Source organism: Leptidea sinapis, chromosome 43, assembly GCF_905404315.1.
Source record: "Leptidea sinapis chromosome 43, ilLepSina1.1, whole genome shotgun sequence".
Lineage (NCBI taxonomy): Eukaryota > Metazoa > Arthropoda > Insecta > Lepidoptera > Pieridae > Leptidea > Leptidea sinapis.
Window position 1 is genome coordinate 6,655,444 of NC_066307.1, and position 23,182 is coordinate 6,678,625.

Here is a 23,182-nt window from a genome sequence, read left to right on the forward strand (position 1 = left end):
TAGAATCCAGGCATTAATGCACGACTGTTGCAAATGTAATGTCCGTAATATTTTGGAGACATACATGATTCTATGTGTATTTTATATTAAAATTGTACCTTATTTATAGAACATAGTCTATCCACATTTGATATTGAACACACCCCGGTACCTGCCATCTGATTACTAATCTCTTCAGTTAATTTTAAATTTTAAGCTTAAATTATCATGTACATATTGATTACGCAAGATGTATCGTTTCATTTTAAGCACAATCTGATAAAAGATAACGGATAGGTGTATCTGAAAGCGTCGGTGTGTTCACGATAACGGCTTAAATTCTTGCTTCCGATAAGAAAGTCCTTTTATGCTAAGTTGTAGGCCTAATTAGGTTGATCTTGTAATAAATATTCAATCATTTAAAAATATAACCTCTCATTTCTTACCAAAACAAAAGCATTTTTTTCATAAAATTCATATATTATTTTGCTACCGAGTGAGAGATAATATCTAATAACAGATCTCAATATAAGTTCTATAAATAGATTTATGATACGATAATACGATCGAATATTACAACGTACAAATATTAATTACGTGGTGACCCATCTAAACCTCACCGTGATCTGGCAATGGTAAATTATGGTTACCCTTTATAAAAAGCTACAAAAGAAAAAAAATGATAGAAATTCTAGGGACACTGGAACCCAAACAAATTACTTGTACCCAAATGTCAAATGACACTCTGCCAAGAAAATGTTCATTACATGGCGATAAAAATATATAATAAGTTACCGGACCATTTAAAAGACATGACATGTAATCAACTTAAGAATAGATAAATAACGTGGCTAATAAAAAATTTTTATTATTCAATAAATGGCTATTTAAATTTAAGGAAAATTTACATCTAAATTTGACATGAATACTGTTTTACTAGAATTATAATTGTATTGCTTAGTTTATAATACTTAATGGTTAGGTTCTATATATAAAACTGAACATATGCATACCTTGTATGTAGAATAAGAGAAACGTAATCTAAATAAAATAAGACCGATTGTAAAACTTACCTTATTCAAATGCAAATAAAGATTTTAATTATTATTATTAATAATAAAAAATGTATACAGTCAGTATTATAAAAAATGATTATTTAAGATATAATTATGTATTTTGTAAAAAGCTGTAATTGTGAAATTATCAAATAGATCCTTCAATTTTGCTTACCTACATAAAGATGTGAAAGAAAGCAGCTTATTTTATTACTAAGAATATTTTTTTACCTTTTTGATATGACTATTTATTAAAAGGCACGCTAAATGTTAGACCAAGATATCATATGAAGGAGCGCTAATGAATCTTTTCCTTTTCCTGACTCATCTAGATTCCGCGAACTTATTCCGGACGCAGCTAGAAACTTGTCTTAAGTATAATAAATATATTTTATACCCTGTTTACGAGTTCGTTGCTGAGAACTGAACTTGGCGTTAATATTTTATTCAAAGTTTGTTATTCCTTCACATTTTACTATTTCATATTATGTGGAATTGTAGCGACTTCTCGACATAACCTATATTTAAAATAGATTTTTCAAAGGCGATAATAATTATTAAAAAAAAACCTTTATACCAATAATCTATAGGACAAAGGCTTTTTAGAGACAGATTTTGACCAATTACTATTACTATATTATATGCATATAAATGTTGGTGTAGAAAACTAATTAATTTACCAAACATTAATAACTACTCCATAAGATGGCTTCCGAAAATAAAATAGCAGTCTGTATCGTAGTCTTTTCAATTTTTTTTTTCGAGCGGAGAAAAATACATTTACGTATTCAGGCCGAATACTTAATAGGCAGGGTCCATTATTGCCGGACTCAGATCAAAATCCACACCGACTAAAAACTTCCCCAATGCCGGTAGCCTTATAGCTTTTCCAATGAATCCTTGTACTCCTTGTAACTAAAAAGTTAAATGATATTTTGTGTAGATGGCGTAACGTAATGGAGGGCGAATGCTCGGAAGGCGAGGGCTGGCTGCTAGTAAGGGTGCACGTCCCGGAGCTCAACGTGCAGAAGAGTCTCCAGTTCAGCCGGGATCAGCTCGTGTGGGATGTCAAGCAGCAGTGCCTCGCCGCCTTGCCAAAGGTCAGTATCGACTTCTTCTTCCTTTTGATTTCTTACACTATTTCTGAATGGGAGTCCATGAAAGTCTTCCGTCACAACTAATGCTATTATATGTCAATAAGTTAAGTAAAGTTAAGCGTTTTTTCATAGGCTTGGTATTAAATTTTACAATAAAATTCCAGATTAATACTAGTAATCACTGAGCACAAATTCAAGAAATATATTATAGCATATTTGACAAAGAAGCTCCTTTCAATTCCTCCTATCAAAGCCCCTTTTGCAAACTGATGTAGATTTATGATCTTTACCAAGTTTTGTTGCAATATGTAATGTTATTGTCACTCCCTATGGTATATAAATATAGTGTCGTTCCAAAGTGATACTATCGGGTAGTAATACCCTTGTTGCCACTTACCTTGTCCACCACAATTATTCTTATCCGGATTATTTGGTTTTGGCGGGCAAGGTGACCGATGTAGGCCAGAATTTGTTCCCAAATTCTTCTTCAAGCGAATTCAATACAGCTTAACATTAAATTTCATTAATGAAATGATTAACATGAATCAATTAATTTATTATTGGCTTTATATAATACTTATATTATAGTAATTATATATACGCTATTCTTATGCTATGAACATATACAGATACATTACTAAAGATCTGCTTAGAGACGAGACCCGAGAAAGAGAAAGAACCCTAACGTGGTTTCAAGTGGTTATTTCCTACTTCACAGGTTTTTGTACTTTTTTAATCTTAATAACTTCTAAATTTGACGAGCCTCTCAAACAATATAAATGAACCGATATAGTACGGGAGGTCTGAAAAAATGGCGACGTAAAATTAGCGAAATTGAAAAAAAAAAGCACCGATATTTGTTACTTTTTTGTTGCTAATTAGTAGCTAAAAAATTAATTTTTTTGCTCTAACCGATCGCAAAAAATCGGCAATCCGAAAACGCCTACTATTTGGTTCGGCACCGTTGTTTTAACTGTTCTAACATAACCTAACCTAACCAATTTTAATGAATTGTAATTGATAGAGCTTTGGTCCACGATTATAGTGCTATCACTCTTACTACAACGTAATACACAGTTTTCATCAAAATCGTTAGTTAAGCTACCGTGGCAAAATCAAATTTTTTTTTTCTTCTTAGCATCTTTCAACAACAAATTAGCAACAAATTGACCCCTATTTGCTTGATTGATCAGTCTACATTCAGTGATTCCCATCTTAACGTAAAGTTAGCGTTATTGCCGATTTTTTGCGATCGTTTAGAGCAAAAAAAATAATTTTTTAGCAACTAATTAGCAACAAAAAAGCAACAAGTTTCGGTTTTTTTTTTCTATTTCGCTAAATTTACGTCGCCAGTTTTTTCGACCTTAGTACGGCACCCCGTACTAAGGTCGAAAAAACTGGCGACGCTCTCTACGCACCCGTAGAGAGTGTCTTTCGCATGGGTTGTAAGTTGCAAAAAATAAACATTAAAAAAAGTTTTCAGGAAGAAAAGTTGTCGGTAAATGTCCTGTTTGTTTCAATCTAAGATATCTTCAAATGCTTACGTTGGAATGATATACTTACTTATTAAGACAAGAATTATCTACATGTAATAATGCCTAAGATTAATAACAAATTTGTTTGTAAAAAAACGACGCAAGGAACGTAATTTTATATTAAAAATTTACTAAACGTAATGGTATCTGAGTCAACCGCGACAGGTTATCGAACTAAAATTCTCTAATACATCATTATTATAAATCTCAAACCTTAATTGCAAATGTAATTAAATTCTTACTACGGAGTAATAAATAGATTTTTTATCATTTCTATTTTAGCAACGAATAACAAAAAACAAATATTTTTCTGTCTTGTTTCATTAAAAAATACGAGGCCAATCATATTAAAAACATAGTTAGTAAATCTGGAAACATATTATATGTAACTTACTACTTTTAAGTCGCCGACAATCTTGAAAAATGTATAGAAGGTACGCGTAAATCTTGTAAGTTGTAATAAATTGCTTCTAGATGCAACTGTAGACATCTGTTAAGCAATATTTCGTAATGGCAACAAGTTCGTATATTTGATTGCGTCCGATCTGATCGGTATGCAATTAACATTGCACCGGGTTATCTGGCGATCGGTCTGTGCTGGCCCGGTTTCAATGAGTTCTTGGTTTGGTTAAATATTTAGAACATTTACTATCTTATGCTTTCTCAATATAACATAATAGAACTTGTTTTAAATTAATTAAAGCAACAAAATTTCATATACTAAACTGAAGTTATATAATAATAATGAATCATTATTTTATTTTAAAATAAGAAGCAATTTTGCATTTCGACTTAAAAGATAGAGTGCGATCTTTACAAGTATGTATAAAGAAATCGGTTCATCAAAAAAGATTGATAAAGTATCTTGATCGTTAATATTTATAAGTACATAAAACAGTTATAAACAATTTTAACTAATAAATAATGTATCTACTTTATTAAATTTAAGTACGTACCCTCGATATTTATTCGTTTCTGCCACCTCATAGGAAGGCTATTTATGCTTTTTCGATAGAACCCTTGGAAACTAGACTCAAAAAATACTGAAGCTGTTTTTTCTTTCCATGGGAAAAAAATGTCTAAATAATAGAAAAAAATATGCCACTGTTTGAAGCTCACTACAATAGACATCTGTTGTTATTGATTGATTGACTGGATCCAAGGTAGCTGTTGTGTAAAATGAATATTTTTGCTACTTCAGTCAGCTTCGCTTTAGGGTATTGTTCAGGTGTTAGACCTGGAGTCAGCCAATGCGATGTTCGTAGGGGATTATCGTATAGAAACTATTTTTCAGCACACTGCAACTGCACTATTTGCCCCGAAACACCTTCAGTTCTGTGCCAGTTTAACATGCTATGGCAAACTTCAACGCGTGATTCTCTTAATCATCCGGCATTTTCAAGCATTTTTACTTTCCCGTTTTAACACAAAAGGGTCAATATTGTGTGTATATTAATCAGCAAACCATCTTCTACTTCTTATTCCTCGGCTTCTCAAATAGAATTTAATTTGCCTAGCTCCGCAAATACAACGAATTGCACGAGAATTTTCAATGTGAATATTTCACTCCTAGAGGCAAGATTTATTCAGCCCTAGGTTTATTTATAATTTTGATCTTTTTTATTTAATAAGCTTGCGAATAAGTTATATTATTATCATAGCTGTGATTAAAATTTACCAAGACATACATACCGTACGCTCATTTGTCCTCCTCTTGACTTATTCCATAAAAAAGACATGGCAAATGTTTAAAGTAAGAGAATAACACAAATATCAGTACAGCATTATTACAATCACCAGTGGGAGGCTCCTTTGCACAGAATGACGTCTAGATAATGGGTACCACAACGACGCCTATTTTTGCCGTGAACCAGTTATTTGTAAGCATTACTGTGTTTCGGTGTGAAGGGCGCCGTAGGTAGTAAAATTTTTTTTGGGTCTTACAAGATTGCTGAGCGCCACTGCGGTAATTGATGCGCCCTGCCCATTACAATAATGGGCAGGGCGTATCAATTACCATCAGGTGAACGTCCGGCTCGTCTCGTCCCTTATTTTCCTTAGTAATCAAATTGGTTATAGTACTAAAAAAAAAAAACAAAAATTATGCACCTTCAACACGATTAAACAAAACTAATAATATATTTTGCTTAGTAAGTTCTGTTTCTACGGAAACCTTAATGGTGGAATTAGCATAATAACATGGCGTTGAGCAAACAAGTCCAAAAAAAAACTTTAATATATCATTGATATGTACACCACTGACAGTAATATATTCACGACCGATAGACCACTTCTCGTAAAAGTAGATTGCGATAAACATATACCGCTTGTGGAAATATAATTCTACGAAAAATATAGCATGTTTTCTCTCAACGACAAGTAAGACAAATTTAATGTAGGGCTTCATATTAAGATGAACCAGCACATTTGCATTTGTATGATTCATTTAAAGTATATGAGCTAGTATTATAGGTACTAACTAATTTCTTATTATCATTATCAATTTCAATATGAATCCCACGACTCCACGAAGTTGCAGTTATACTTTATCCCGTCCTTTGTGTATTATTGAAAGAAAGAAAGTTTTTTTTTTATTTATTTACTACACTACAATGAACACTACAATAAACCTTAAAACTAATTAAATTAATCTACATGATTACACTGATAAGTAAAAAAAAACAAGAATGTATACTAAATATAGTGTCACGTGTGACCAAAGGTCTTCCAGCATCATGCTGGTTTTCAGTGCGAGCCTTAACAAGTGAAGTCACGGATAATGAGTTATTTATCAACTACAGTATATTATAATATATAATACGCAGATGTCCAAAAAAACGACTAACAATATCAGAAAACATAGAAATTATTCGAATGAAGAGGAAACGTTATCTGAAGCCTTTTTTAAGTTTAAAGAATTCAAAAAAAAGCGTCACGTTAAGGCAAAACGATATCGACATGGTAAAGATGAGACAATAATGAGTACGATATAACCGCAGCTTTCACTTAAGGCGAAGAGTAAGCAGAAAACACGCAAACAAGGCATTTTTAGACAAGTTTATTAGTGAAATTACACCATTTGGAGCTATGAACACTATTTTATCATATAACACATACCCTTAAGGCTTATTTGTAGGTTTCTAATGTTTGCTGTTGGTTATAAGTTAACACTCCAGAGCTATTTTGAACTATCTGTCTACTTTTCATTGCAGTTAAACAAGTTTTTTCTCGGCATGACGCATTTGTTTAGTACTATTCTCAGAAAAGGTATTTATGTAGCTTGTACTTTTTTTTGTGTAGGTACATTTATTCAGATTAGTAATCAATAATGAGAATTGTAAGCATATAAACTGTTTGCACCTGTTAAAATATTACGATTTCCACGCAAGAATTTTGAAAATGTTGGCTTTGTTACATAGATCGCGGGCCGGCAGCCGTGAACTCATATCGCTCAAGGTCGCTAGCATTTAGTGTCGCCTTAAAATCGTAACTAAAAAACTCTAAAATCAGGGTTCAGTATGCATCGTTCTCAGCAATTTCCTCCTCCAAATATTAACCAATTATAACGAAACTTTGGAAATAGATTGGGAACGCTATATTCTATGTCGAACTGTTTGTTTTTTCGCTTATTGTTGTCGGCCGATATAATTAAGCCGTTTTAGGCACCTTTTAAAGTACCTACTCTGGCAACTACAAAGACAAACATCAAAAAACGCAAAGCAGAAAGACACAGATAATGTTGATATTGATTGAACAGAGTCAAAAACTTTAGTATTGAAAAATACAAAAATTCCATTTAAGGCGCGGACTGACTAGGATTGTAAGCGCTACAACTAACCCTACAATATTTGTGTTGGTCATGTGGCTAAGCTGCAAATGGGCATTTATTGTTTGAATTAATGAAAAACTGTTCGGGTTAAGTTTTAGAAAAGTACTAATTCCATCTAATTATTTAAAAAAAGAATGTTATAGCTGAAATCTCGGAGATTTTTTACTCCAAAGTTTATTTTTGGAAAGCAACATATATTTTATTCAGTTCAAAATTTTATTTAAGTCCTTCTTTTGTCCTTGAGGGTATGCAGAGAAAATGTTCGGTTTTATCTTTGACGAGTACGGAGTAGCTCATTGGCCATTGCCCACTCAGCCGTAGGCGGGACTACATCGCGCTGACATGACAGCCGTAAATCGCAATAAACGCTCCAATAAAAGTCGAGACACACCGCACGACTAAAACGACAAACATATAATCGTAATAAATTTTAAGCGTCTACAGCTCTAAAGGATTAGGTCAGTAAAATTTAATCATAGGGTTTAACGCTTTAAACAACAAACAATTATGCAGTGTTTATTTAGTATTCAACGGTGCAATATTATACTTCTTACATGTTTGTTTTATTAAAAACCATTTAGGAAAAAAATAATCAAAATAATTATTTAATTCAAGCCAATTTCCATATTTTACTTAATATAAATACTTACAGCAATATCTTCAATTTGATGCCAAGTAAGTTTTTAGTGCAAATAATACTGAAAAATGTTTGCCATATACATTATTTAGTTAAAAAAAAAATCCTATAAAATGCTATATTTTGACTCACAAGTAAAATTTGAAAACAAAATTTTTTGAACGATGCGGGCCTCGAACCCACGACCTCTCGCTCGGTTCGAGTGCTCTGCCATCTGAGCTAACCGTTCGAGTGACGTATCCTCATAAAATCTTGTATGCTTTGATTAACTCTCATGTTGTGTCTTCATCTACAGGATCTACTTTACAGTTGATAACACGCTCAATCCAAATATTTGCATATTAGGAAATTGACTTGAGATGTCGCTCTTATAAGTCTAAATCTCTTTAGTTGTTCAAATTTTATTTGTGTATTAATCCTAGAAGTGAGGGTTATCGCTTTAAAAAAATTACAAATTCTTCAGCTTCGAAGTTTGACCACAACATATAGATTTATGAGTTGCATATGCTTTAGATAAATAAGCATGAAGTATGGAACTAATGCTGTTATTTTGATGAAGATTTTTTGTGTATATTTAACATGCCATTTCATTATATGAGTTCGTTATGATCTATTTATCTCATCATTATGATCACTCATTGAAGACAGATTCTTCAACATATTCGAAAAAATATTCCTCAGACATGAGAAGACCCCTTCTTATTAAGAAAGAACCGTTTTACCAGTGGGAGGCTCTTTTGCACATGATGCCGGCTACATTTTGGGTACCACAACGGCACCTATTTCTGCCGTGAAGCAGTAATGTGTAAACATTACTGTGTTTCGGTCTGAAGGGCGCCGTAGCTAGTGAAATTACTGGGCAAATGAGACTTAATATCTTAACGTCTCAAGGTGACGAGCGCAATTGTATTGCCGCTCAGAATGGTTGGGTTTTTCAAGAATCCTGAGCGGCACTGCATTGTAATGGGCAGGGCGTATCAGTTACCATCAGCTGATCGTCCTGCTCGTCTCATCCCTTATTTTCATCAAAAAAACAATAATTTCAATTTAATAGAGCAATAATTGTTGAGTTTCAAACTCTTTCCTCTCATTTTTTTACTAGGTTGTAATGATAAAGAAGAGTTGCACAATTTTAAAGTGCATATAGCAAACCTACCTCAGTATGACGTATACTGACATGACTTGCGACTTCAGTTAAGAACAACCCCTTCCGCACTTTTCAATCGGAAGATATACACACTGTTCAATTATCAATAATTCGTGCAATGCAATATAAAATAAGTATCAAATTAGTTTGTTCTTGTATTCCTACTATAGACTCAGCAATTGAAAGCAACAATTGCAGGTTTTCATTTCCTGAACCTGTCTACAAAACTCGAGCTCCCGGGTTCAAATCCCGGAAAGTGCAAACATTTATACTATGAATATGGATGTTTGTTTGTGTAAAAGAATGTAAAAAAAATTGTAAATTGCGGTTATTATGTAACTCACAAAGAGTGACTCGGTATTTAATTTGTAAAAATTCACAAATCTGGGGTAGGTAGGTACTATAATAGCACAGACTGTCATGATCAATGAAATCCTACAGTTATTTGACGATGACAAAGATGAAAAGATGCACAAACTATTAATTACGCGACACTGATTCAGGCCGGCTATTCGTAATTACTGTTCCGATTCGACAAATCACTACGAAGTAGGGCTGCTCTGTTATTTGCTACCTTATCAATTAGGGCTGTCCCATGTTCTATATCCACTGTCCAGTTAACTATAGCACTGATGTTCTAAAGAAATTGCGGCAGTGGCGGTATTAATCAATTGTCTTCCTGTAATGTGTGCATAACCATCTAACAATCTTAACTAAAGACATCCTTAACGAAAATAATGTTAACTTTCTGAAGTGACTTCTATAGGCGTTTTTTAAGAGTATAGGAGTATAAATGGACATTGTGAGTACATTTTGTACACCCGTGGACACCAATAGTAACATAGTGTCAGTGATACGGTGCTTGTCATCACCACCGGCGCCCCCCGCCCTGTCCAGCCTCGCACTACGAGCACAAGTCCGCAGTAAGAGACGGGGCGTTATCGCGAAACCACTACACTCACCCTGATGAAGGACCTCCGAATGGTGCAAAAATAGTCGGTACCCACACCGATGAAGTAAATAAATAAATGAGTATAGGAGTGTTTTATGAGACAGCTAAATTAAATTTGTAACCAACAATTATGAACGATGCGGGATTCGAACCCGCGACCTCTCCGGTCAAATTTCTGTTACAAATTTAATATAATTAATCCCAAAAGTGAGGGATACCACTTTGAAAATAACAAATTGTTGAGACTAAGCTGTCATGCTGGCTATGTAACGTGTGTTCTGGAGAAGTCAGTTCGAGTCATCTAATTTGTAAAATGATAAAGTATAACTTTATGAATAGATAGACCAAAAAGAAAATGGGCATGTGTTAAATATATCGTTGTCTTGTAACCCATAACACAGGCTATATATGCTTAATTTGGAGCAAGATAATTTGTGTAAAAAAGTCTGTCAATATTATTATTATTACAGCGCGTTATATGTGCAAGTACCAACTACAAATACTGGGCAAATACTTGAAAGATAATATATGCTAATCAAAATTTAATCTTGACAGCCCTAGATCAGATCTCGGAAAAATAATCGTACGACTGACGGACATACAATACAAACCAGTTCCATACATGCCGTTATATGAAGGTAATTTCTTAAACCCAAGACGGTCACGCCGAACGATTCGTACTTGTATTTACACGATTTACATACTTAACTGTTGTCAGTGATACTTACGATTGCTTGTCAATTACTAATGTACGATTACTATTGTGAGTCGTTTACACGATACTTCGAGATATTGATAATAATATGCACTTCTAAGTTCTGTGATCCCATTTTTAAGAACATTGTTCGCACTTAGGTGACATGACATGGTAATATATCGCAGTTGTAGTGTCGCTCAAAATGTTTGGGTTTTTCAATAATACTCAGCGGCACTGCATTGTAATGAGCAGGGCGTATCAATTACAAAGAGCTGAACGTCATTCTCGTCTCGTCTGTTACTTTTATAAAAAAAATGGAGAAGTCCACAACGGTAAAACATGTATTAAAAAGTTTAATTTCAATTTAAGAAGTTATTTTTCGCTGCGATTGAGAAATAAAAATCCACAAATAGCCTTAAATCTCTAAACATAACGGCGACCTCTAGTTTATTATATGTGTAGGGTCCAGAAAACATTTTTTCCACTTACGGCTAACCTGTGGTATGAACTAACTTAAATGGCGTATACAAGTCGTTATGGCATTAAGCGTGTACATCAAGTTTCAATCCTAGTATTTTAAGTTAAGTTAGTTTTTTTGCCGGGTTTATGAAAAAACACGTGAGTGGTATTCGATGAGTGTGCACATGGTTTTTCGATACGTGTGAAGTTAGACGATACGTCTGCATCTAGTATAGTGTAAAGATAAAATATTTATTTAGCACGTTACACTGTCATTACGTATAGGTATGGGAACAGAGTTATCTGAATCCTTCAGAAGTTTGCATTTTAATAGCTTTTACTTTTTGTGCTGCGGCCATATTGTTGCGTTAAGGCGAAGATTTTGCGTTATCGCGACACGACTGGATAAGCAATAATTTTGAGCGCACACACTTTTTATACTATAACACCTGTGTAAATCCATCTACCTTAACCACAGATATAGATTCAAGTAGATAATGCAAATCCCTCCGTCTGTATGCGTGCCCTTTTTTGTACCTACTGTGATGTCGTTAAAAATGCCAGTGCATCGAGCCTAACGTTTAGCCACTCACCTCATCATTTTTTTTATTTATTTATCATATCACATATACCGATATAAAACTAGGTCAGCTTAGCATCTAAAAAAACCACAAAGGTTAACAACTAATGCTAATAACACTTAATAATACGTCACAACTCACAATTTATGCTATAAATTAAATGAACAACAATGAAAATATTTTTAAAGACATAAAAACGAATAAATATAACTTCTAAATATGACTTAACAATTTGGCTCAATAGCATTTGCTTAACTTTATCATAAATGGGCAAGATATTGCAATGTTTAAATATTTCATTTTCGTTTTGTTTTAATTTTAATTAGTTGACGTTTTCAGTACATCAATAGTCGGTATTGCTTATTACTAAAATCGGCAATGTATTATAAATCATAATAAAAAATAAAATAAAAGCGTCCAAAGAAGTCTATTTGGATCCATGTCTGTGACCTTAACCGAATTGTAATATACCTTCCCTAATAATTGGCGATAATGATAAACACGAGTTTTAAACTGTCTCTTTTTTCTGTAACACACGGCTACGAACTCGACCACTACGTTTATCAGTAAACTAATTCGAACTAACGCTTACCTTGATCGTGCCTGTCCAAACTTTTTAAGTAATAATGTACGCTCACGAATTAAAAAATAAACATTTATTGTGAGAAAAGTGACAAAACGAGCAATTCCTTACCATTACAATTTTTTAAATGCTCAAAATTATGAGCGGCACCGCGATCGCTCTTTGAGAGAAAATTGTTAAGTTTCATTAGCTTAGTTATTTCACTACTAGCTATGGCACCCTTTAAACCGAAACACCATAACGGATAATGACAGAAAAAATTGCCTCTGTGTAATCCACTCAGCATTCTGTGCACGCCTCCAACAAAGGAACACAAGAAATATTTAGACATCGTGTAAACAAACTTAGATCTATTCTATTCTATTCTTCCTACTGTGGCTTCTGTGCAGACTTAGATCATTTATACGTGTAGATAGACTATGACAGTTGTGAAAACATCGAAAAAAATTGAGGTTGACAGTTGACCTCTATTTTGAGAAATACGCACACTATCACAAAGTGTCATGCAAATCGCGAGTATAAGACGTAGCTTGTCACGCACACTAAAGTATTAAACCTGGACTGTTTTCATCGGTTGTCTAGCAGCAAGAGACGTATAAATTATCTAGGCAGTATTGTACTTGAGATTTGCATATCATCATCATTTCAGCCGGAAGACGTCCACTGCTGGATAAAGGCCTTCCCCAAATCATTCCTCCCGATCAGTCCTGCGCTGCCCACATCCAACCTATTAAGATTTGTATATATTGCATCAAAAACCGTAAACAAATTATTATTAATTCAAATATGAAAACAATAAGCTCATCAAAGTTCAGCGAGAGTTTACTTAGATCGGGTCAAGTGATATAGACAAGACTGGCTTCGAAATAAATTATAGTAATTTTTAACTGAGCTGTGTTGTAATAAAGTTGTAACTCTAGTTTTAGAGTCTGTGTGTTGAGATCAGTAACATAGGATATATTCTGAGTTTTCCTTGGTGTTTTTTTTTATGAAAGTAAGGGACGAGGCGATCAGGACGTTCAGTTGATGGTAATTGATACAGTGCAGTACCGCTCAGGATTATTGAAAAACCTAAAAATTCTGAGCGGCACTACAACTGCGCTCGTTACCTTGAGACATAAGATGTCAAGTCTCATTTGCCCGTTAATTTCACTAGCTACGGCGCCCTTCAGACCGAACCACAGAACGCTTACACATTACTGCTTCACGGTAGAAATAGGCGCCGTTGTGGTACCCAAAATGTAGCTGGCATCTGGTGCAAAAGAGCCTCCCAGTGTCTTAGCTAATCTTCCTTCGAAGAAAAATAAACTCGATAAGCGGTAAATTTTTGATGAATGTTCACTTATGAGGAGGCGGTGATCACTTACCATTGGGTGACCTTTAAGCTGTTTTCAGACTACGCTATACAATTGTGATATACATTTATAGAATAGCAAATAAGGACCTAATGCTATACTATATAGCATGGCGTTCACATTAACCAAATATAATCGCAAGTATTTATAGCATATGGCAAGCTCAGTTGACCGCGATCTTTGAAGAGGTACACACGATCGACACAATGGATTTAACACTGGATGGTCTTGAAATCTCATCGAGAGATGATGACAGTGCGGAATTTGGCGCTATATCGTCATTAATTCTAAGAAAGAAGAAAAATGCCAGACCATGGATATCAAATAGGTACACAAATAAAATTTGAGCGTTCCGTGCGAGTGCTCTGCTAACAGAGCTAACCCTTCGAGTGATGTATCGCCATAAAATCTTGTATGCTTTGTTCAACTCTCAGGTTGTGGCTTCATCTACAGGATCTACTTTACAAAGACAAATTTGTCACCAAAAGTTTCAATCAAGTCACCAAAAGTTCAAGTTACAAAAGCATTTTTTATTAACTATGATAGGTAGATTCGTTTCTTGTGAAACTAGAAAACACTCCATCTGGCTTTCCAGATAAATACTTTTATTTAGTATTAATTTTGATAAAGTATTAATATTTAAGTAATCGTATTTTATGTATTCTGTATGTATATAATCATTGATCAAGTAAGAAACTATTAAGTTAATCTTTAAATAAATTAACTACTATAATTGTATTGATAACCTCAATTATCTAATTATGTTTCATATTAACAATATTAATATATATGTATATTGTTTTCGGTGCTGTCCTCGCTACATCAGGTGGCAACTTGGTATCGGGTATGTGTTTAAATCCCATAACCCTGCATGATTATCAACTTACTATGCCGACAGATACATTAGGACTGAAATGCTGTCACCGTTATGGATATGTATAGCCAAACAAAAGCACAACTGAATGTAATGAAACCCATCATAAATGCTTCACAACATCTCCGAAGCAGGTTGTGTGCATCATTTCCATTGCATCCAAGCATGCCTTCAAGAATACTGTCTGCCACTTCCAACCCATAAACATGCTATGACTGGTCTGACATGAGGCGACCTCATCTTGCATGATAATCAGATCCGTTTCAGTAATATTACGTGTCCCTAGTAATTTGTTTAGATGTTTAGTTCTAGGTTGTCGTTTCTAGCAGTATTTTTGGTAAGTGCAGCATTCGAGCATCAAAAGTTATCCCCAGTTCAACAACGCTGTGTGAGGTATGGGCATGGCGCGCTTTGTTCTCGTTTTGATGGAGCATTTAATGAAACCTATTTATTATTTATTAACTATTTGTTTTCAAAAGAATGTTTGGCACTTAACTTTCTAGAAATCTAAAATTACAATAGTCTAAATAAGGTCTAAATCATATATTTAAGTGTGAGAAATATTTTTATTGTGACGTTTGGATAAACACCAGAAGGTTTGGCCAAGTTTAATAATAAATAATAAATCTACATCGTCTACTTAAGTCCTATTTCAATCATTCGATTGCAACCTGTATTAGCAATCTTGGCGTTAATATTTTAATTTAAACATTTGCGGCCTTACAAAAAAAATTCACATAAAGTTATAACTAAGCATAAACCAAGAATATTTAAAATGTTTACAAATAGACATTTTGCTTACGAATGCTTTATTCGGACGTATAACGTTTCCCGCGTTTATTTGCAAGGCAGCTTGTCATTCGGGGAACTTCAGAATTATCATTGTATTGACAGTGCTGTCAACGATATTGTAAACATTTTGCATTTTCTTTGTTTATCATCAGTTTTAACTTAACACCAAGTTTATTTGTAAGGCCGTTGGACATTTCAATAACCGATCTATGGATTGTGTTTCTTGCTTGGGATTTTGTATGAATGTGACAAATGAGCGTATTCTATGCTTTACGGATCGTACTTTAAATTTGACTATTTGAATGCCGACTTAGGACCAAGTGACGGATGACATTAGGTTTCGATTCTAAACAATGTTAATCAAGAGATCGAATCAAGTGAAGATGGTTGTAAGTTTATTGAATCACTTGTGACATTTGCAACACTTGATAGGACCTCGATCATTTACGGCCGTTCCCAATATTCAATCTATCACTTACTTGAGATAAAAATCTTAACTATCGTTGACTTTTCTGTACCAATAAACTTATCGGCGGTAAGTCACCTTCTCCGTGCACGCTCTCTGTCAATGGGACGATGTATAGCTTACCAGCGATATAAAGTTTGTATGGAAATTGCAATTTACGCGTCCCAATTTGAGGTGATAAGAATGACTTATCGGGTATATTGGGACAGCTGCAGATTATTGACAGCTAATTACTGACAGTAGAAGGTAGTAATTTATCTCTATCTGTAGATAGGATATTGGGAACGGCCGTAAGTCATCTTCCTTACTCCCTATATACTTATAAATAAAAAGGAAGGATATCTTTTTAGTAACAAAATACCAGCTTTTGGATTTGTTTAGACTGGAGTTACTAATACCACAAAACATAGTTTTAAAAATTAGCCTGTCAGTGTCTATTCGTTCCGGTTAATATCTACTACGGCCTCTACTAATTTTTATTACATTATTAGAAGATATCTCATATAATACATGTATTTTATTTCACATTATCTTAAAAATGTATTCCAGTTGAAGTTGTCAACAAAATGCACTCAGAATATGTAGATTGACCGCAGAATTTTGAAATCTACGCAAGTAAAGTCGCGAGCGGTTGGTTTAACTGAAAGTTGATTTGCATATATAAACTTATTATAACAAAAAGACACCTCTAGTTTAATAATATCGTATCTAAAGGCTTCTTACTTAATGCGCTGTGAGCTAAATTTGTTACTATAAATGATTGTGACACCAATAAGTTGTAACAGCAGTGAACATAGGCTTTCTAGGAAGCATTAATATAATCATATTTATTTACCACCAAATAATATTAAGCTTACAAATCGTAAGTGGTTCTGATTGCGACATTGTTACGCAAATCGACGGTAGGGTCTTGCGAAATGAGCATGATAGTACTCCTACGTAATATGTGATGATGCATGAGTCCCATATAAAAGCTAATAAGGCACCATCATTTTCTTTATGTGTAACTATATTAATGTTTGCTTTCTTTATTTGCTGTATTACTTAAACACACTTGCTGAGTAATAAACTGTAGCTAGATGTGGGAGGTACCTTTGCACAGGATGCGTGCTACATTATGGGTACCACAACGGTGCCTATTTCTGCCATGAAGCAGTAATGTGTAAGAATTACTATGTTGCGGTCTGAAGGGTGCCGTAGCTAGTGAAAATTACAGGGCAAATGAGAGTTAACATTATGTCTCAAGGTGACGAGCGCAGTTGTAGTGCCGTTCAGAATTTTTGGGTTTTTCAAGAATCCTGAGCCGCACTGCACTGTAATGGGCAGAGCGTATCAATTACCATCAGTTGAACGTCCTGCTCGTCTTGTCCCTTATTGTCAAAAAAAAACATGCTGGGAACACCGCGTAAGGACGCTCATTCTACAGTTTGGTTGTATGTGCCAGAACTTTCCTTGATGTGGATTTCCAGTGTGGATGTACTCCATAATCTTCCAATAATTCAAATGGTGAAGATGATTATAGGTATCAACAGGAAATTGTCCCAGGGAATCAGGGGTTTGGACTCGACACCTTGAGACAATGTTAAGACGCATTTGCCCAGTAATTTCATTAGCTACGGCGCCCAACAGGCCGAAACACAATAATGCATACACGTTACTGCTTCACGGCAGAAATAGGCACCGTTGTGGTACTCACAATCTAGCCGGCATCCTGTGCAAAGGAGCCTCCCACTGGTAAATGATACGACAAGGTTAAATAAAAAGCACGTACATCTACATCAACAGGCCGGCAACGCTTCTGTGATTCTTTTGGTGTTGCAAAAGATGGAGGCACTATTATAATAGGCTATAGTATAAAATTTGACTAGCATCCAACAAAATTTGATTCATTGTGACAAGTTGTATTTGTTAGGTAACTTTATGAACGCTAAGAACTCAGATTGCAGCGATATTGCTTCACGTACAGGTAAGTTTGTAATGCATCGATGTACACAACCTATAAAGCATGAAGCACAATAACCACGTCCCAGTTTCAAGAATAGCCCTCGATCCCGTGCAGTGCGCCCGTTCCCTTTGTGGTACATAAAGGAACGTTTCGCTTACCATATACTGGACTAATATCGTTGTATTGTTCTGTGGAGAAAGTTTATATACTAAAGCACACCACATCATCTATATATAAAAATGAATTGCTGTTCGTTGGTCTCGCTAAAACTCGAGAACAGCTGAACCGATTTGGCTAATTTTGGTCTTGAATTATTTGTGGAAGTCCAGAGAAGGTTTAAAAGGTGAACAAATATGAAAATGTTCGGAATTAAAAAAAAAATCAACAATTGTGTTGATGAACAAACCTTTGATGCGTTCCCCGTCGTTCAGAAATCAAATTGAAAGAATAGTTTAAAATGAATAACTAATTAGAATCTTTGTATCTGTCTAACTTTCTCAGGAGTTAAAAAAACAAACTTAATTTTAGCTACCTATAGTTCATAGATTAACTACAGTTGATGATGATACGCTCATGGCAATACAACGTTTGCTGGGTCAGCTAGTATACAATATAATTTTCTTAATCTTATGTTACAATTAGTAGTTCTCAAGTATAGGACAATTATGGTGAACATAAAAATTACAAAAAATACTCCCTAATTACTTCTGAAAAATAGAATTAATAGTATGGCTACAATAAAAACAAAATAAGTAATGAAAGTATAAATTATAAATTTAACTTGTTAATTGTAAGAATGGAAACGAAAAATAAAGAAAAACTACTTATTTGACTAATGCAGATTGAGTACCAGCTAAGTGATTAACAACACTTTCTTTGAATCTGCCCAGCCCACTACCGAAGTTCTATTAAACATACATTCTATAAAAACAGAAAGCCAAAACGTACAGAACAACATTTGAAAATTTTGTTGCCAACGTTCAGGATAAATAGCTAAATAGTTTATTTTAAATATATTTGCTGGTTATTCTTAAATAGTTTCAATGTAAAAGTAAATACATTTTTAACAATCCTCGCTTAGATCGGAAGACTGCGTCTCGAAATCTCGAGCGATTACCAAATTCCGTGGCCACCTGGAGGGCAAAGCCAAATTGGCTTCGAAGAAGCTGGGCGTCATTAATAGAGCACGGCAATACTTCAAGCTGGCCCACATTCTTGCGCTCTACAAAGCGCAGGTCCAGCCACACATGGAGTATTGCTGTCATCTCTGGTCTGGCGCACCCCAGTATCAGCTCGACCCATTTGAGCGCGTGCAACGTAGAGCAGCCCGAATTGTCGGGACCCAGTGCTCTGTGAACGGCTGGATCACTTGGCGTTGCTTCATTGTGTGTCTTCTACCGCATTTATCACGGGGATTGTTCCGAAGAGCTGTGTAACCTGATTCCTGCCGCTGAATTCTACCTTCGCACGACACGCCACAAGTTAGGATTTCATCTCCACCATCTGGATGTGTGGCGGTCCTTCACAGTGCGGTTGGCTACACCAATCACATTTAGTTAAAAGTCCGCCTTTTTACAGATACATATTATTTCTTTTGTGATATACCTACACGTAAAAGAAAAGCAATTGTTCCTCGTACAATTCGCAAAATAGCTTGATTAAATATAGCTGTAGACAACAGAGCTGAATTTCGATTAAAGCAGCGCCTTCTAACTTGGATTATCTCGGTGTCAAGATTACTGTATAAATTATAACTTAAAGTGTGAACATATTTCGCCAGCGCCGCCCGGTACAAATTGGGACAAACATTCCGCTTACATAACTATCTCGTACCTACTGTTGTGTTTGGAGATATCAAGCTTGAATATGCTTTAGGTTGCTTTCGTATACATTCATTGCTTCATGTGATTACATTAGACAATCGAAATTAAACTTTGATATAATGAAATAAGCCCCAAAGTAGATTGTCTCAGGTGAACGTATTATAAATGAATAATAATTTCACATGGCCGAAATCTATACACAGATAAGTTGTCCCAACTGACTTGGCTGATTCATCAAATCAGGTATGTAGGTTGTCTCTTTTATGCACAGTTATGGAGACAGTGACAAAACAAACTTGATTATTGATTATAGGATTCCGGAACCCCACTGGATGACGGACCGTTGAGTCTTAATTGCTGGGCCTACAAGCTGGTAATTTTGTACAAAGTTCCTTAACCAAAATAAGCACTAAGGGTTTTTGTAAATTTCATCCATGAGGGGATAAAAGAAGTATGGTTTTTGTGCACTACGACATTTTATATGCTTTTTACAACTTCTAGTTACAGAAAAAATTATACGTTATATCATAGTGTTTTTTGAAATTTTCCGCTAAGAGTAGAACTTGTCTTTCATAGTAAGAAAATTGGATAAATGTTCTTATGAATTCGAAAATCGAAAACACATTGGTACCTACGTGAAAAGCAACTAGTTTTTACATTTGCATAATCAAAGCTCTCTTCTTATAAATTAATTAAATATGGATGAGATTTCAGTTTATATCTTCGAACATTAAGCTTTAAAACTAGATCATCTCAGTCGGAAAACATCCACTGCTGGATAAAGGCTCTCCCAAAAAGCGTGTGGTGTGCACCAGAATAGCACGGAGGATGGGCAGTAGCATCTTTCCAAGAGAACACCACCATCAACTGCCATCGCCAATCCGCCTGCCAAGCGTGGCGATTATTACAAAATCCCCCAAATTAAAAAGATGACAGACAATATAAGGCTTCGGCCCCCAATCCCCGGCGCCCCCGGTCATGGTGATTGCGTTAGCAGACACATTAACCTCGAGGCAGGGGGTGCTTAGAATAAAACTGTATATTCAATTATATGTGGTCACAAGCCTTAGCGATTTTAAACCATGATTCCTGATTAAAGTATATATTAAAACCAATGTATCCCTTAGAGAACTTGTTAGTAAAAATATTAATTCAATTTGTCATAACTATACAATTAATGAGTGATACATGATACAGAATGGTTTTGCATCATGTTCAGTTAAGGCTCTCGAGTCGAGCCTCTTCGAACACGATAAATCAAGCAGCGGGGTACAGACAGACTAAACAACAGCCTACTCGATCAAAGACTCTACGATTCAACTTAATTAAATTTGTTATTTTTAAAGTGATATCACCCTCACTTCTGGGATTAATTAAATTGAATTTGTAACCAAAATTTATGAACGATCCGGGATAATAACCCGCGACCTTTCCAACTGAGCCAACCGTTCGAGTGACGTATGGTTCGTAAGCCTTGGTATGTCTTGTTCAACTCTCAGGTTGTGGCTCACTCACTCGAAAGGTAGGCTATGCTGGAAGAGCGCTCTGATGGAACCCGGAGGTGGCGAGTTCGAGTCCTACATCGTTCATAAATTTCCGTCGCAGGCTTTGTCAAGTTCTTCTAATTTGTATACCTTAGCTTTATTATTGGTAATTGAAACCTTTGGACAATTAATTCAATATACAATTCTTGGGACTTTTGAAAGGGGCCGTCCATAAATTACGTCACACGAATTTTATGATTTTTTGACTCCTCCCCCGTCCTATTGTGATGACACAAATTTTCCTTTTTTAAATTCCGAAATAATTGTTATTTTCAATTATATTACTTTTCAATAAAATCAACATTAAATCAAACAAATTAATAAAAATAATAACCACTATAATATAATATTTGTTAGTTTAATAGGTGTATAGTTTAAATATAGAGTTGTATTCCTTAGATAAAAAGTATTATATTTTGAAAAATGTGATGTCACAAAATTTGGGACTCCTCCCCGCCCCTTGTCACACAATGTCGCACTTCGTCAACCCCCCCTAACGCGTGACGTAATTTATGGATGGCCCCAAAGTGTCTCTAAACATTTTACAATGCTTTTTATTATTTATTCTCAGTTTCTCATATATGGCGCAGACTACAGTATCTTCGAATAATACATTTCTTAATAGATATAACATTTCTCTACTGCCGTTATCAGATCAAGATCGTATTAAGAGCAACACAAAAATCGAGGCTAATACATCAAAGCTAAACAATAACTGTCGACAATCGATAGTAGCAGAAGCAGTAATACCAATGTCTTATAGCCCAGAATATAATATGATAAGAAATATTAGTCTCTATAAAGATATAAAGTTTCTGTTCAAATGCCGCGACGCGTGAATAGATAACTTGGATAGACTTAAATTTCATTCATGTGAATGTGCTAGAATGATAGATAGTTACGATAGGAAATTTAATATCTGTCTTGACATGGGTAAGTAGTATAACTGGGATGGAATTCTGTTCTTACTTCTGGGAGGTGCCCTAGCATCCGTTTCGTCCATTCGTCACATACAACGAAAATCCGCTCGAATTTATTTATTTATATAACTTACTTTTTGAAGGATTGGCACGTAACTGAAATTGAATTCTTATATGACTTGTTCATTGTTCCTCCTCCTCGCGTCGGTTTCCTCAGTGCTGAGGGTCGTGATCATCTCGACAGAGTACTTTGTTGCGTATTATTTGCCGCCATCTGCCCTGTCGGAAGCAGAGTGTAAAGCGTCGTGGACAGTGGTTTCAAAGGCAGTGCGAATCTGATCGGTCCATCGCATGGGGCTTCTTCCTCTTGGTCTTCTTCCCTCCACCTTCCCTGTTACCATCAGTCTCTCCAGGTTGTCTCCATTCCTTCTGGCGATGTGGCCGAAGTATTCTAGGACCCTTCGCAAGCAGATGGTAGAGAGCCTAGCCACAACGCCCAGCCGTTTCAGGATTGACACATTAGTTCGGTGTGCTGTCCAAGCTATGCCCAACATCCTTCTCCAGCACCACATTTCGAAGGCTTCGATTCGTTTTCGGTCGGCTTTCTTTAAAGTCCATGTTTCAGCGCCGTCATTAATTAATCAAAATTACGCATGCTAAAAATGAAGAGGATACTGTCAGTCAACAAAACCCATCTCTATGGTATGGTATGGAATAGGGGCTCCTATTTCCGCAATTAAACCACACGTATGCGTGCAGTATTGGCCAGTTACCCCAACCAGCCCAGCTCCATCCAGAAGTTCAGAAAATTCCTGGGGTGTTCGCAGACTTCCTGGAGCGACCTCGTATTTGTAAAGGTTTTTGACCGTTGTTTGGCCACCCCCGCTCATTCCAGGATTACGTGAGTGACCG

At 35.3% G+C, this 23,182-nt stretch overlaps 1 protein-coding gene across 3 annotated transcripts in view; it reads left to right on the forward strand.

Annotated features, from left to right (window-relative positions):
• Positions 1-23,182, forward strand: part of LOC126976998 (SH3 and multiple ankyrin repeat domains protein 2) — a 281,852-nt gene that overhangs the window by 105,487 nt on the left and 153,183 nt on the right. For all 3 annotated transcript variants that reach the window (XM_050825630.1, XM_050825631.1, XM_050825632.1), the window contains exons 3-4: positions 1,978-2,134; positions 14,733-14,750. In XM_050825630.1, coding sequence (XP_050681587.1) covers positions 1,991-2,134; positions 14,733-14,750 — 162 coding nt within the window. In that variant the 5' untranslated portion in view covers positions 1,978-1,990. The remainder of the gene's footprint in view (positions 1-1,977; positions 2,135-14,732; positions 14,751-23,182) is intronic.